The following is a 16,638-nucleotide window of genomic DNA, read 5'->3' as shown; positions in this document are numbered from 1 at the left end:
CAGGCTGCAATTAAAGTCACTAATCTACGTTTCGGGAGAAACACGAAATGAAAGGTTGGAAATTTTGTCCTCAATTAATATATTCTGAAACTTAGGTGAACAAGTATCACTGCCAAGCCTGTGCTAGTCTTAACACAGTCACTCACAACCCCTTTCACTCACGTTAGCAAGTTTATGGCGTTGCATTTCCCGAAAACGTAATAGCTACAAAAATCCTGATTGTTTTTGATTCATAATGCTCGCCAAATATTAAGTCTGTCGGTTCAAAAAGCAGTCACAGTTTTTAGCCACCAACCTGATCAATACGCCACGCGGAATATATGTCTTTTCTCGTCACAAAATTCACTTAAAAATTCCGAAATTTCTACACATACATCGGAATAATTACGCCGTCACTTTCTAACACTTCTGATGTATGAAACACTGCTAGATCCGGCAACTTATCATTTCCATCGGAACTACTACTGCACACCTCCGATCTCTTTCATGGCTACGCTTCCACTCTTGTCTAGAATACTCTAGGTCTTCTCTATCAGCAGAGAAATGCGCGCGAAGAATACTGCTTTACCATTGGTCAGTTTACTTAACAGCCAATAGCAAAACAACACTCTCCCACGTCAGTCCACGCTTTTCACCCATAACCAATCGCAAAATAGTAAACCTCACGACTGAACTTCTTACCGACGTAATTATCTAATATGCTGAAGTTTTGCTTATGCATAAAGTTATTTACTGTTGTTATTTATACCTGAATTAACTTTCCCTTTACCATAAACTTACTTTACAAATCTATTCTACAAAAATCCCCTTTGTTCATATCCATACTTCTTCGAAATGTTCCCACACTAAATCCTACTACATAACTCGTTAAACAACTATATTTATATTAACCGTAAACCACACTAACGCATCATTCATACTGCTAAAACACATTTATAACATTTTACATACACAAAAAGACATAATAACACTTTATGAAAATACTAGAACAATTTTATAAAAAACATTCTATTACTTTAGTGCACTCTACTGGGCACAATCGAAACTAAAATCACAGTCCCCCTATCCAATACTGTCCTCTATCGGCTGATACATGAACTAAGTGCGCGTCCAGTCTCGTGTCACCATCTGTCACAATCCAGCTCTGAGACACATCTCTCACTTAACTGCCTCCAAGGCAGGATCGTTATACGCCGCTACGCCTCAATAGCATCTAGAGGCCATGCATTTTTTAAATATGTGTATGTGACTGATGATGCAGCATGACCGCTTTCAGCTTTAAGATCTTGGTCAACACTGTAGTACATGAATTAAGACAACAAAATGGATAATTTCAGTAACAGGTGTTGGAAAAAGTGCATGTGATGTGATGGGGTGAACATCTTGCAACAAGATTTAATCTCCAGCATGAGGCTGTTGATGCTATAAGAGATGCTGCTTGATTTGTACGCCTCATATCAACATTAGTAACAAACATGAAACTCTGAATTCGACGTTATTTTCGTCAGTGATGAGTCTCACACTAATTTTTTGGCATTCGTAAATAAGTAGCCAGACAACTTCATCATTAAATACACATCTGCGTTATTTTTATTTGAATGGATTTCTAAAAAGATCAAGTTACTTTGCTCTACAATGTACAGACACTGAATGACACCCAATTGGTTGCAGAATTTCCAAACCTTCACGAATGATGCAAGCGCTGCCGAACCCTGGCGTCTCGAAAGACGACGAGGAGTACTTCATGCGCAATACTAAGCGTGGTTTGGCTCTCGTCTTCAACCATTATGAGTTCGACATCCGTGAGTACAAAAACGACGAGTTGTACAGGCCGCCGAGAAGGGAAGGAACCAGCCGAGACAAAGACGCAGTCTTGAAGACTTTTAGCAAACTCGGCTTCAAAGTCAAACCTTTCGACAATAAGCGTTACCAGGAAATAAAGGAGATACTGGCAGAAGGTAAGTAAACATCTTCAGAAACATCTTAAATATTTGTTGTTGTTGTTGTGGTCTTCAGTCCTGAGACTGGTTTGATGCAGCTCTCCATGCTACTCTATCCTGTGCAAGCTTCTTCATCTCCCAGTACCTACTGCAACCTACATCCTTCTGAATCTGCTTGGTGTATTCATCTCTTGGTCTCCCTCTACGATTTTTACCCTCCACGCTGCCCTCCAATGCTACATTGGTGATCCATTGATGCCTCAACACATGTCCTACCAACCGGTCCCTTCTTCTTGTCAAGTGGTGCCACAAACTTCTTCTCTCCCTAATCCTATTCAATACCTCCTCATTAGTTATATGATCTACCCATCTAATCTTCAGCATTCTTCCGTAGCACCACATTTCGAAAGCTTCTATTCTCTTCCTTTCCAAACTATTTATCGTCCATGTTTCACTTCCATACATGGCTACACTCCATACAAATACTTTCAGAAACGACTTCCTGACACTTAAATCTATAATCGATGTTAACAAATTTCTCTTCTTCAGAAACTCTTTCCTTGCTATTGCCAGTCAACATTTTATATCCTCTCTACTTCGACCATCATCAGTTATTTTGCTCCCCAAATAGCAAAACTCCTTTACTACTTTAAGTGTCTCATTTCCTAATCTAATACCCTCACCGACTCCCGACTTAATTCGACTACATTCCATTATCCTCGTTTTGCTTTTGTTGATGTTCTTCTTATACCCTCCTTTCAAGACGCTATCCAGTCCGTTCACCTGCTCTTCCAAGTCCTTTGCTTTCTCTGACAGAATTACAATGTCATCTGCGAACCTCAAGGTTTTTATTTCTTCTCCATGCATTTTAGTACCTACTTCGAATTTTTCTTTTGTTTCCTTCACTGCTTGCTCAATATACAGGTTGAATAACATTGGGGAGAGGCTCCAACCCTGTCTCACTCCCTTCCCAACCACTGCTTCCCTTTCATGCCCCTCAACTCTTATAACTGCCATTTGGTTTCTGTACAAATTGTAAATAGCTTTTCGTTCCCTGTATTTTACCCCTGCTACCTTCAGAATCTGAAAGAGAGTATTCCAGTCAACATTGTCAAAAGCTTTTTCTAAGTCTACAAATGCTAGAAACGTAGGTTTGCCTTTCCTTAATCTAGCTTCCAAGATAAGTCGTGGGGTCAGTATTGCCTCACGTGTTCCAACACTTCTACGGAATCCAAACTGATCTTCCCCGAGGTCGGCTTCTACTAGTTTTTCCATTCGTCTGTAAAGAATTCGCGTTAGTATTTTGCAGCCGTGACTTATTAAACTGATAGTTTGGTAATTTTCACATCTCTCAACACCTGCTTTCTTTGGGATTTGAATTATTATATTCTTCTTGAAGTCTGAGGGTATTTCGCCTGTCTCATACATCTTGCCCACCAGATGGTAGAGTTTTGTCAGGATTGGCTCTCCCAACGCTATCAGTAGTTCTAATGGAATGTTATCTACTCCCGGGGCCTTGTTTCGACTCAGGTCTTTCAGTGCTCTGTCAAACTCTTCACGCAGTATCGTATCTCCCATTTCATCTTCGTCTACATCCTCTTCCATTTCCATAATATTGTCCTCAAATACATCGTCCTTGTATAGACCCTCTATATACTCCTTCCACCTTTCTGCTTTCCCTTCTTTGCTTAGAACTGGGTTTCCATCTGAGGTCTTGATATTCATACAAGTGGTTCTCTTTTCTCCAAAGGTCTCTTTAATTTTCCTGTAGGCAGTATCTATCTTACCACTAGTGAGATAAGTCTCTACATCCTTACATTTGTCCTCTAGCCATTCCTGCTTAGCCATTTTGCACTTCCTGTCGATCTCATTATTGAGACGTTAAATATTTAAAAATAAAAATTTACGTATCTTGACAGTGATAATTTTAAAAGTGATCATAACAGTTTCAAGACAAATGTTGATTTCTTTTATGTTGGAAATGAAGAGCTTCACCTTCGCCGGCAGAGTATGAGCGTTAAATGGCATCGTTAGTGAAACGACTACATAAAAAAGGAGAGAGAGATAATGTAGACAATTATGAAATAAAATCCTTGAATCCAGTGTTTTCGAAAGTTTTGAGACACGACGTGTAAGGGACGAATGTCACATCTCAGGACACGTAATTTATTGGCAGACTGGAAGTTTACCTTCGAGGAATTAGCATTCACAGGAAAAGGAATTTGTTGTTTTGAGTGTGAGGCATTACTAGGGCAGCACAGGAGGACAGAAGTTATTGTCTTTGATTTAACAAAGGCCTTTGTAGTGAAACAATTTTGCATAAATTGGAATATCATAGGATAACGGAAAAACTTCGGCAATAGCTCAGATCTGGGAAGAAGAAAGAAGCAGAAAGTTCTCCTCCAGTTTAACAAGTAGGGAATAAGTTTGAATATGTAAAGTGGAAAGTTGCCACAGGTTCTGTTACAGTCCGTTTTCTTAAAATAATTGTATGAATGATCTACTACTGAACCTGAGAGATGGTTCGAAACACTTTCCCTTTGCAGATGACACAATTGTTAGATGGGGAACAGTATGTAAAAGATCTAAGCTGCTTACACTACGCTTGTCGCCCTCTTCTGGAGTGCTGCTGTGTGGTGTGGGATCCGCGTCAGATGTGATTGATTGAGGACATCGAAAAAGTTAAAGAAGAGCAGATCATTTTGTATTACCACGAAACAGGGGAGAGAGTGTCACGGATATGATACACGAATTGGAATGGTGGTCATTAAAACAAAGGCGTTTTTCGCTGAGGCAGGAACTTCTGACGAAATTTCAATAACCACCTTTCTCCTCAATGTGTGAAAATATTTTGTTGGTGCCCACCTAAGTAGGAAGAAGTGATCATCATAATAAAATAAGAGAAATCAGAGGTCGCACCGAAAGATTTAACTATTCATTTTTCTCGCGCACTGTTATAGAATAGAACAGCAGAGAAGTAGCTTAATGGTGGTTCGATGAACCTCCTGCCAGACACTTAATTGTGAATTGCACAGTAATCGTGTGGATGTAGATGTAGAGCTATCTAAGAGGTTAGTAAATAACATTAGCAGGTGGCTTCCAGAGAGTAAATTAACGTCGAACTGCAACAAAAAGCAATGCTCTTCACTCTTGTAAGAGCTGAAATGTGTTGTCCCATGGTGGTCACACAGTAAAGTCTCGTATTTTAAATATTTGTGACTAAGGTTAGATGAAAAGCTTTCTTGTATCACGTGAAAGAGTTTGTGCTACAGCTGAATACCGGTACTGCTATTTTCATGGTAAGAATAATCTCCACCGTCTCTGAAGGCTTCTTTACTTTGCTTACATTCACTCCATTATCTGTTACCATATTCTTACCCCAGAAGAAGGCTTTCCGACAAATCTGCAACGTCAGTTAGCGAGAAGCATGTGGGCTAAGCCTACCACGAAATGCCCTCTTTCCTCTCCACTTTCTGCTTTCAAAATAAAAATTCCTAAAAATGGAAAATCCAGGATAGAATAATGACAGTATTATGTAAAGGATAAATTGCTACTCGCCTTATAGTGGAGATGCTGAGTTGCAGACACACGCATCAAAAAGACCGCTAAACAAGTAAGTTTTCGGCCAAAAGGCCTTCTTCTGAAATAGACGAAATACGCACACAAACACGCACACACACACACACACACACACACACACACACACACACACACACACAACTCACAAACACACACACATACACACATGACCACTGTCTCTGGCCACCGAGGTGTTTGTGTGAATGTGTGTGTGTGTGTGTGTGTGTGTGTGTGTGTGTGTGTGTGTGTGTGTGTGTGTATATTTGTGTTCGTTGTGCACTTCAGCAGAAGAAGGCCGTTTGGCCGAAAGCTTGCTTGTTTAGTGGTTTTTGTTGTGCCTGTTTGCGACTCAACATCTCCACTCTATGGTGAGCAGCAACTTATCCTTTTCATAATACTACATGTGCTAAGTAATTTACTTCCTGCAGTGCCAACTAACACTTTTCTGTGCTAAGGTTTATGTTTGCTGATCATATTCCCTTTAACACCAGCGTACACGCCCCTCTGTATCTCTAGCAATCACAAGGATCTCGTCCAGATAAACGATACAGTACTTTAAATTTAATCCACTCCACACTCCATCCATCAAACGCTGGAATGTGGCTAGTGCGTACTTCATGTTAAACAGCATATGCCGACACTGGTAATGACCTCAAGGTTCAATGCTGTTTTCAGCTAATGATATCCACTCCTTAGATCTATAGTGAAAATATACGTACAATGCCACAAATTGTCCAGTATTTCTGTTATATTCAGGATTGGGTATATGTCTGTAATTGAAGACTATTGAGGCATCTATAGTCACAGATAAACCTCTGCTCCTTCGTTTCATTCACTCTCTTTTCTCTTTTGGTACTACCACTACAAGATCACCTCATGAACTGTAGTTTCCTCAATGTTGCCACTACACAGTTGCTGGTTAATAGGCTCCATCATTATGTGATGCGTCGCAGACTACACCAGTGATTCACACCAGTTGGTATTCTGTGTTGCGTCACTGTAGGTGGTACTCTTTTCGTTACCTTTAAATGTTTCACCTTCTCACATAATGCAGTTACGCCGATGGTTATCTTATAGGTAGGCTTCAAATTCATCCTGTCTAGATCATCTTCATCTAGAACATCTAAACCGGTGACCAACAATGCTATAGGTAACTCTGTGTCTTCATTCACGAAATCATCAATGCTGAAGTGCACTATCTGCTTACTGTCTACCTCCTGTACAAGTAAAATGCTTTTGTGTTTTATCCAGTTCATTATTTTCGAACAGTGATTCAACTACAATAGCACATTTACTGGTAGATCTGTTACTACTTTCATCTGTAGTAGTTCCCTGTACCTTGTTGTATGCTATCATATGAACTGATCACTTGTGCTTTTTCACGTAGTTCTATCGGTTCATTATACTGGAAAGATGAGACTTGAAGCAGTATGTCACTGACAACACTTTCCCCAGACAGAACTATGTTTCATAGAGAGTAGTTTTAGCGTGGTGCTTATACAGAAAACCCAATGAAGGATATGCTGTAACTGACATCTGCATTATATGTAACCTCCACATTCTTCCAAAGTGGCTTTGTTCCCGCCTGAAAACCTAATACTGCCAATCCCACCGAATGCACGTCATTACCCTCTATTCTACATAATCTATACTGTGAAGGGTTTAATAACCTCTTTCCTATGGGGTGCAAACTTAATACAGACATGTACACCACTGTGTATGATAGGCATTTGTGCTTCCCTTCCATCAAATACTCTGCTAACATTCACTGAGAGTGCTGCCTAGTGGACTTGGGCCTTCCATTCTCATTTAATGGTTGGCTATTTCTGTTTACTAACGTTCTGTTATCCTTCATATTTTTCTACAGTCTTGTTCTTAATGTCCAGCTTTCCCACATTTTCTACATTGTGGATAAAGACAATCTCATTGTATCCAGAATGACATTTTCATTCTGCAGCGGAGTGTGCGCTGATATGAAGAGATACTGGCAGAAGTAAAGCTGTGAGTACCGGGCGTGAGTTGTGCTTCGGTAGCTCAGATGGTAGAGCACTTGCCCGCGAAAGGCAAAGGTCCCGAGTTCGAGTCTCGGTCGGGCACACAGTTTCAATCTGCCAGGAAGTTTCAATGCCATTGTATGTGGCCCGATACTCTACAATGGTAGCATTTGAGGTCAACGGAAAAAAATGATTGATTAGCCATCTGTTTCTTCTAAATCCGTTGCTGTGCCAATGGCTCCACCTAATTCTTTCAGAGATTCTGTTCTTACCTTCCTTGACACAATGGGTGGCAATGCATCTAATACCCTGTGCGCTGCTTCTTGTAGAAGGATCTTATTTGTGTTGTAACTCTCCTTTAACTCACAGGGAGGGCCGTTGTAGCCGAGCGGTTCTATGCGCTTGAGTCTGACCGCTACGGTCGCAGGTTCGAATCCTGCCTCGGGCATGGATGCGTGTGATGTCCTTAGGTTAGTTAGGTTTAAGTAGTTCTAAGTCCTAGGGGACTGATGACCTCAGATGTTAAGTCCCATAGTGCTCAGATCCATCTTACAGGTATTAATACTGAGTCTTCTTATTCTCTCAGTAAAACTGTTGATAGATTCGCCCGGCTTCTGTGACATACCATTTAACTGATTACACTGGTGCGTAAAGTTATTCTTTCTTCTATGCTGCTGTAATGAACGTCCCTTAGAACATGAAACGTCTGAGCGTTTCTCAGTTCCTCGTGGTACATCGCATAAGTTTACACATCCCCTCTTAAACATAGTTTGGCCCTTCATAACAATTGTTCATCAGCCCAAGAACCGTAGCTTTGAGACTGTCAACAGATTTTCACTAATACTAATGCATCGTCTCCTATCCTGTCCAGGAAAGGATTAACTAGGCTAACAGCACTATCATCTAGTATGGGCACCGATAAGCTGGACGGAAACCCTCCTCCTACAAAGCATCCAACTGCAGATATGTTTCATCTGCTCTCATTTGAACTACTTGGTATAGTCATGACTATACTTCAATAGGTTCCTGACTGGTAACCACCTGTGCCTTTGATTTATACATACTGTATCTAAACCACTGATACAACCGCAATAGGACAAACACAGGGACTCTTAACCTTAGCACTACTGTAACAATTCTTGGCATGCCCTGATTTTTGCACCTGTACACTCGTCACGCTCCTGGCGTAATGCCCATACCTTCTGCACTTGAAGCGCATTACAGGTGATGACTGAGTACAGGGGGCACTAACACAAGTAAATTACATTTCGTACATGGAACAGGGCGCATGTCTGCGTAAGTCTCGTGCATTTCCTCTGAACTGTCCAAGACAATGCCCTCAGTAACTCTCATAATTTACTGTAAACCCAGTCCTCCAATCCAATCTAACCAACATCGCACAATATTTGAAGATAGAACAGCCACTGACCCCACTGCTCCATTGATGTTGTATGCTGGCCCAAGACGCAGCTCAGTTTCACTGGTCGCTTCTGACAGCAGTTATTACAAGTCAGGATGGTCCAGGTATGTTGTTGTTGTGGTCCTCAGTCCTGAGACTGGTCTGATGCAGCTCTCCATGCTACTCTATCCTGTGCAAGCTTCTTCATCTTCCAGTACCTACTGCAGCCTACATCCTTCTGAATCTGCTTAATGTTTTGATCTCTCGGTTTCCCTCTACGATTTTTACTCTCCACGCTCCCCTCCAATGCTAAATTTGTGATCCCTTGATGACTCAGAACATGTCCTACCAACCGGTCCCTTCTTTTTGTCAAGTAGTGCCACAAACTCCTCTTCTTCCCAATTCTATTCAATACCTCCTCATTAGTTATGTGATCTACCCATCTAATCTTCAGCATTCTTCTGTAGCACCACATTTCAAAAGCTTCTATTCTCTTCTTGTCCAAACTATTTATCGTCCATGTTTCACTTCCATACATGGCTACATTCCATACAAATACTTTCAGAAACGACTTCCTGACACTTAAATCTATACTCGATGTTAACAAATTTCTCTTCTTCAGAAACGGTTTCCTTGCCATTGCCAATCTAAATTTTATATCCTCTCTACTTCGACCATCATCAGCTATTTTGCTCCCCAAATAGCAAAACTCCTTTACTACTTTAAGTGTCTCATTTCCTAATCTGATTCCCTCTGCATCACCCGACTTAATTCAACTACATTCCATTATCCTCGTTTTGCTTTTGTTGATGTTCATCTTATACCCTCCTTTCAAGACACTGTCCATTCCATTCAACTGCTCTTCCAAGTCCTTTGCTGTCGCTGACAGAATTACAATGTCATCGGTGAACCTCAAAGTTTTTATTTCTTCTCCATGGATTTTAATACCTACTCCGAACTTTTCTTTTGTTTCCTTTACTGCTTGCTCAATATTCAGATTGAATAGCATCGGGATGAGGCTACAACCCTGTCTCACTCCCTTCCCAACCACTGCTTCCCTTTCACGCCACCTCGACTCTTAAAACTGCCATCTGGTTTCTGTACAAATTGTAAATAGCCTTTCGCTCCCTGTATTTTACCCCTGCCACCTTCAGAATATTCCGATATATTGGCCGTAATTCGTCAACGTGGTGTCACAGGAACGTTGACTGAGCAGCAGGTATGAAGAACCTGTTCCTCATCCATCATGGTATCATAAGTGCAGTGTTAACGACAACATCTCACATTCAGTATAATTCATAAAGTGGCTGAAGACAGCTCCTCAGAGGCATGCGACGTCCCTGGGTGCTGCTGGCCCCATAAAAGCACGCATCAGCATCTGGCGGCAAACGGCGTTAGGACGCCACGCCGATAACGCGGCCACTTTTCTATGGATAATGCGGAAGGTCCACGAAGAGCTAAAAGGTATCCCAACAGATGGCGTCGAGCAATGTGCAAACAGTTATTATTAGAAGGACACTGATACTCCATGCAGAAGATAAAAAGCAAACCTCCAGTAGGACGAATGCACGAAATAGGTTATCTTGCAGCTGTTTCTCATGACTCACAAGTGAGCTCCAGAGAAACTGCGAGTGCCTCTGGAATAAGTCAGCCTACGATTGTTCACACTTTGTGTGGAAACAACTTCCAGCCACATCATGAGCCACTTCACCAGCAGAAAACCAGCGGAACTGCAGAATACACATGGAATTCTCCCGTTCGGTGTGTTGCAACACCAGGACAGTAGCTTCTTTCTTCAAAGAATTCTCTTCTACATCTACATCCATACTCCGCAAGCCATCTGACGGTGTGTGGCGGAGGGTAACTTGAGTACCTCTATCGGTTCTCCCTTCTATTCCAGTCTCGTATTGTTCGTGGAAAGAAGGATTGTCGGTATGCTTCCGTGTGGGCTCTAATCTCTCTGATTTTATCCTCATGGCCTCTTTCAGAGATATACGTAAGAGGGAGCAATATACTGCTTGACTCCTCGGTCAAGGTATGTTCTCGAAACTTCAACAAAAGCCTGTACCGAGCTAGTACGCGTCTCTCCTGCAGAGTCTTCCACTGGAGTTTATCTATCATCTCCGTAACGCTTTCGTAACTACTAAATAATCCTGTAACGAAGCGCACTGCTCTCCGTTGGATCTTCTCTATCTCTTCTATCAATACTATCTGGTACGCATCCCACACTGCTGAGCAGTATTCAAGCAGTGGGCGAACAAGCGTATTGTAACCTACTTCCTTTGTTTTCGGATTGCATTTCCTTAGGATTCTTCCAATGAATCTCAGTCTGGCATCTGCTTTACCGACGATCAACTTTATATGATCATTCAATTTTAAATCACTCCTAATGCGTACTCTCAGATAATTTAAGGAATTAACTGCTTCAAGTTGTTGACCTGCTATGTTGTAGCTAAATGATAAGAGATCTTTCTCTCTATGTATTCGCCACATTACACTTGTCTACATTGAGATTCAATTGCCATTCCCTGTACCATGCGTCAAGTTGTTGCAGATCCTCTGCGGCACACCTGAAATCACTCTTACTTCGGAAGACTTCTCTCCATTGAGAATGACATGCTGCTTTCTGTTATCTAGGAACTCTTCAATCCAATCACACAATTGGTCTGATCGTCCATACGCTCTTACTTTGTTCATTAAACGACTGTGAGGAACCGTATCGAACGCCTTGCGGAAGTCTAGGAACACGGCATCTACCGGGACATGAAAGGGAAGCAGCAGTTGAGAAGGGAGTGAGACAGGGTTGTAGCCTCTCCCCGATGTTATTCAATCTGTATATTGAGCAAGCAGTAAAGGAAACAAAAGAAAAATGCGGAGTAGGTATTAAAATCCACGGAGAAGGACAGCAAAGGACATGGAAGAGCTGTTGAACGGAATGGACAGTGTCTTGAAAGGAGGATACAAGATGAACATCAACAAAAGCAAAACGAGGATCACAGAATGTAGTTGAATTAAGTCGTGTGATGCTAATTAGATTAGGAAATGAGACACTTAAAGTAGTAAAGGAGTTTTGCTATTTGGGGAGCAAAAAACTGATGATGGTCGAAGTAGAGAAGATATAAAATGTACACTGGCAATGGCAAGAAAAGCGTTTCTGAAGAAGAGAAATTTGTTAACATCGAGTATAGATTTAAGTGTCAGGAAGTCGTTTCTGAACGAATTTGTATGGAGTGTAGGCATGTATGGAAGGGAAACATGGACGATAAATAATTTGGACAAGAAGAGAATAGAAGCTTTCAAAATGTGGTACTACAGAAGAATGCTGAAGATTAGATTGGTAGATCACATAACTAATGAGGAGGTATTGAACAGAATTGGAGAGAAGGGGAGTTTGTGGCACAACTTGACAAAAAGAAGGGACCGGTTGGTAGGACATGTTCTGAGGCATCAACGGATCACAAATTTAGCATTGGAGGGCATTGTGGAGGGTAAAAATGATAGAGGGAGACCAAAGGATGAATACACTAAGCAGATTCAGAAGGACGTAGGTTGCAGTAGGTACTGGGAGATGAAGAAGCTTGCACAGGATAGAGTAGCATGGAGAGCTGCATCAAACCAGTCTCAGGACTGAAGACCACAACAACAACAACAACCTGGGAACCCGTTTCTATGGCCCTCTGAGTCTCGTGGACGAATAGCGCGAGCTGGGTTTCACACGATGGTCTTTTTCGAAACCCATGCTGATTACTACAGAGTAGATTTCTAGTCTCCAGAAAAGTCATTATTCCAAAATTCTACAGCTGTCGACGTTGGAGATATAGGTCTATAGTTCTGCACATCTATTCCACGTTCCATCTTGAAAACGGGGATGACCAGTGGCCTTTTCCAATCTTTTGGAACGCTACGCTGTTCTAGAGACCTTCGGTCCACCGCTGCAAGAAGAGGGGCAAGTTCCTTGGCGTACTCTGTGTAAAATCTAACTAGTATGCCATCGGGTCCAGCGGCCTTACCTCTTTTGAGCGATTTTAATTGTTTCTCTATCCCTCTGTCGTCTATATCTATATCTACCATTTTGTCTTCTGTGCGACAATCTAGAGAAGGAACTACAGTGCAGTCTTCCTCTGTGAAACTGCTTTGGAAAAAGACATGTAGTATTTCGGCCTTTAGTCAGTCATCCTCTGTTTCAGTACCATTTTGGTCACAGAGTGTCTGGACATTTTGTTTTGATCCATCTACAGCTTTGACATAAGGCCAACATTTCTTATACCACTCTCCAACAGCGTGCTGCAAAAACTAACTCCTATGTCTTTCCGTGCGAGCTAGGATTTCCTTTATTTTATTACGATGTTCTCCCTATGTAGGTCGGCATCGACAAAATATTTTCCCATTCGGAAGGGAATGTTGACGATTGAAATTTCGTGAGAAGTTCCCGCCGCAAATAGAAACGCCTTTGTTGTTACGCTGTCCGCCCTGTATCATGTCAGTGACACTCTCTCACCTACTTCTCGATAATACAAAACGTGCTGCCCTTCTTTGAACTTTCTCGATTTACTCCGTTAATCTTACCTGTTAAGTATCCCACACCACGCAGTAATACTCGTAAAGAGGACGGACAAGCGTAGTGTAGGCAGTCTATTTAGAAGATCTGTTGCATCTTCTAAGTGTTCTACCAATAAAACGCAGTCTTTCGTTCACCTTGCCGACAGTATTTATCTAAACTAGTCGACAGATTTTGGAAAGTGTCAAATGTCTCGTTTACAACTACGGTACCAGCGACAGAAAATACAGGGTGTCTGAAAAGTCTTTCTCTGATTACATTAACTGATAACTCAGGCTAGAAGTAAGACACAAACATGAAACTGGTGTCTAATTGTTTACAAACTATCGAAGTTTTTTACGCACATCAGTAAACTTCCACGTGAGCACCCTTGGTAACACGTAGCACATTTAGGCGATTTTTAATTTCCGTCCACACATTAGCCAAGATCACAGGAGGGATCGATTCAACGACTGTGGTTATCCGTTGCCGCAGGGTTTCAAGATCGGGTACACGTGTTCGGTAGACCTCGTCTTTGACATAACCCCATAAAAAGAAGTCTAGTGGGGTTAGGTCAGGAGAGCGTGGAGGCCAAACCGTTGACCCATCACGACCAATCCATCGCCCAGGAAAGGTCATTTCGAGTTAGGCACGGAAGTCCAAACCCCAATGAAGCGGTGCACCGTCTTGCTGAAACAAGACATCGTGGTGATACTGTAGCAGCTGAGGAACAGCATACAGTAGCAACATGTCCAGATACACTGCAGATGTGATGGTAGCCTCAGCGAAGAAGAATGGCCCGATAATTCGATCGTGCAATAGCGCACACCAAACATTCACCTTCGGACTGCCTCTGGTGCACTCCATGACCTCGCCAGGGGGTCGCGAACCCCAAATGCGCACATTATGGCGATTCACTAATCCACTGACAAAAAAGGTCGCTTCGTCGGAAAAGGCAATTCGTCTGAGATAACCAACATCGTCCTCAATACGTGATAGCATTTCGACCGCAAAGTCATATCGACGTGTACTGTCATTGGGCAACAAGGCCTGAACGATTTGCACTTTGTATGCACGAAACAATAAACGTTTGTGTAAAATGTCATGGAGAGAGCTTTTTGGCATCTGTAATTCACGTGAGGCCCTGTACACCGATTTCTTCGGACTTCGAAGAAAAGACTGTCTTACAGCTTCCACCCTGTCTGCTGAGGTTCTTGGTCGACCAGACCTCGGAAGGTCAGCAACTGATCCTGTGTTCTTGAACTTTTCATATCAGGCTTTAATGCTCTTGACATCAGATGGATTCCTTCCAAATGTTGCCCGGAAGTGTCTCTTTACTGTTGTTGGTGATCGTGTCTCATGTTACCACAGAACACTCTGTGCCTTCTCCTGATTGGTTAACTTGGCTTCGCCGGCCGAAGTGGCCGTGCGGTTAAGGGCGCTGCAGTCTGGAACCGCAAGACCGCTACGGTCGCAGGTTCGAATCCTGCCTCGGGCATGGATGTTTGTCATGTCCTTAGGTTAGTTAGGTTTAACTAGTTCTAAGTTCTACGGGACTAATGACCTCAGCTGTTGAGTCCCATAGTGCTCAGAGCCATTTGAACCATTAACTTGGCTTCTTGGGCACTGCACCTCATCCACTACTTACGTACTGCGAACCTAAAACAGTAAAATAAAAAAACTTTGATAGTTGTAAACAATTCGACACAAGTTTCATATTTATATCTTACTTCTAGCCTGAGTTATCAATTTATGTAATCAGGGAAAGTCTTTTCGGACACCCTGTAGTATACTCCTGTTTGAAAACGAGAAATTGTAATTAATACATTTATGGAATGGCATTGTACGTCATTTAGCGAGGACTCTTCATCGTTTGAAAACATTATTACGGGCCGGCCGCGGTGGTCTAGCGGTTCTAGGCGCGCAGTCCGGAATCGCGCGACTGCTACGGTCGCAGGTTCGAATCCTGCCTCGGGCATGGATGTGTGTGATGTCCTTAGGTTAGTTAGGTTTAATTAGTTCTAAGTTCTAGGGGACTGATGACCTCAGCAGTTAAGTCGCATGGTGCTCAGAGCCATTATTACGGTATCTTCAGGAACAAACAGGTGAAGAGCTTAGCTGCATAGCCTTGTATACCAGTCGCAAATAAAAATAGAGTAAGCCATTGTGTGAGGCACCGGTTGTGACAGTGTGGTCGTTGCGTGGTTGCAGTGGCTCAACAGGACCACAGCGAGCACGACTGCCTGGCGGTGATCGTGCTGACGCACGGCGAGCGCGGCGGCAGGCTGGATGCGAAGGACAGGGAGTACGACGCCAGGAGGCTGTGGGAGCCCTTCATAGCCACCAGCTGTCCCACTCTCGCTGGCAAGCCCAAGCTCTTCTTCATTCAGGTAGGCTGGCCCGTCAGCTCCGTTTACTTCCATTATTTATGTCGTACTACAAACAATATTATCAGTAAATAATGCACACTGATAAGACAGGAACATTATGGCCACCGACCTACTATCGATATAAACCCGTCCAGGTGACAGCAGCGCCACCTAGCGAGGAATTACTGTTAATCAAACACAAGCACGGTGCATTTACACTACTGGCCATTAAAATTGCTACACCACGAAGATAATGTGCAACAGACGAGAAATTTAAGCGACAGGAAGAAGACATATATATATGTGATATACAAACGATTAGCTTTTCAGAGCATTCACACAAGGTTGGCGCCAGTGGCGACAGCTACAACGTGCTGATATGAGGAAACTTTCCAACCGATTTCTCATACACAAAACGGCTGTTGACCGGCGTTGCCTGGTGAAACGTTGTTGTGATGCCTCGTGTAAGGAGGAGAAATGCGTACCATCACGTTTCCGACTTTGATAAAGATCGGATTGTAGCCTATCGCGATTGCGGTTTATCGTATCGCGACATTGCTGATCGCGTTGGTCGAGATCCAATGACTGTTAGCAGAACATGGAATCGGTGGGTTCAGCAGGGTAATACGGAACGCCGTGCAGGATCCCAACGGCCTCGTATCACTAGCAGTTGAGATGACAGGCATCTTATCCGCATGGCTGTAACGGATCGTGCAGCCACGTCTCGATCCCTGAGTCAACAGATGGGGACGTTTGCAAGACAACAACCATCTGCACGAACAGTTCGACGACGTTTGCAGCAGCACGGACTATCAGCTCG

The 16,638-nt window shown here is 42.7% G+C and overlaps 1 protein-coding gene across 4 annotated transcripts in view; it reads left to right on the top strand.

Moving 5' to 3' along the window:
- LOC126417544 (caspase-1-like) overlaps positions 1-16,638 on the top strand; it is a 270,319-nt gene that overhangs the window by 218,512 nt on the left and 35,169 nt on the right. For all 4 annotated transcript variants that reach the window (XM_050085127.1, XM_050085130.1, XM_050085128.1 and 1 more), the window contains exons 3-4: positions 1,672-1,958; positions 15,661-15,839. In XM_050085127.1, the coding sequence (XP_049941084.1) occupies positions 1,672-1,958; positions 15,661-15,839 (466 nt within the window). The remainder of the gene's footprint in view (positions 1-1,671; positions 1,959-15,660; positions 15,840-16,638) is intronic.

Source organism: Schistocerca serialis, chromosome 1 (genome assembly GCF_023864345.2).
Source record: "Schistocerca serialis cubense isolate TAMUIC-IGC-003099 chromosome 1, iqSchSeri2.2, whole genome shotgun sequence".
NCBI classification, from domain to species: Eukaryota; Metazoa; Arthropoda; class Insecta; order Orthoptera; family Acrididae; genus Schistocerca; species Schistocerca serialis.
This window is presented reverse-complemented; position numbering and strand designations above follow the sequence as displayed.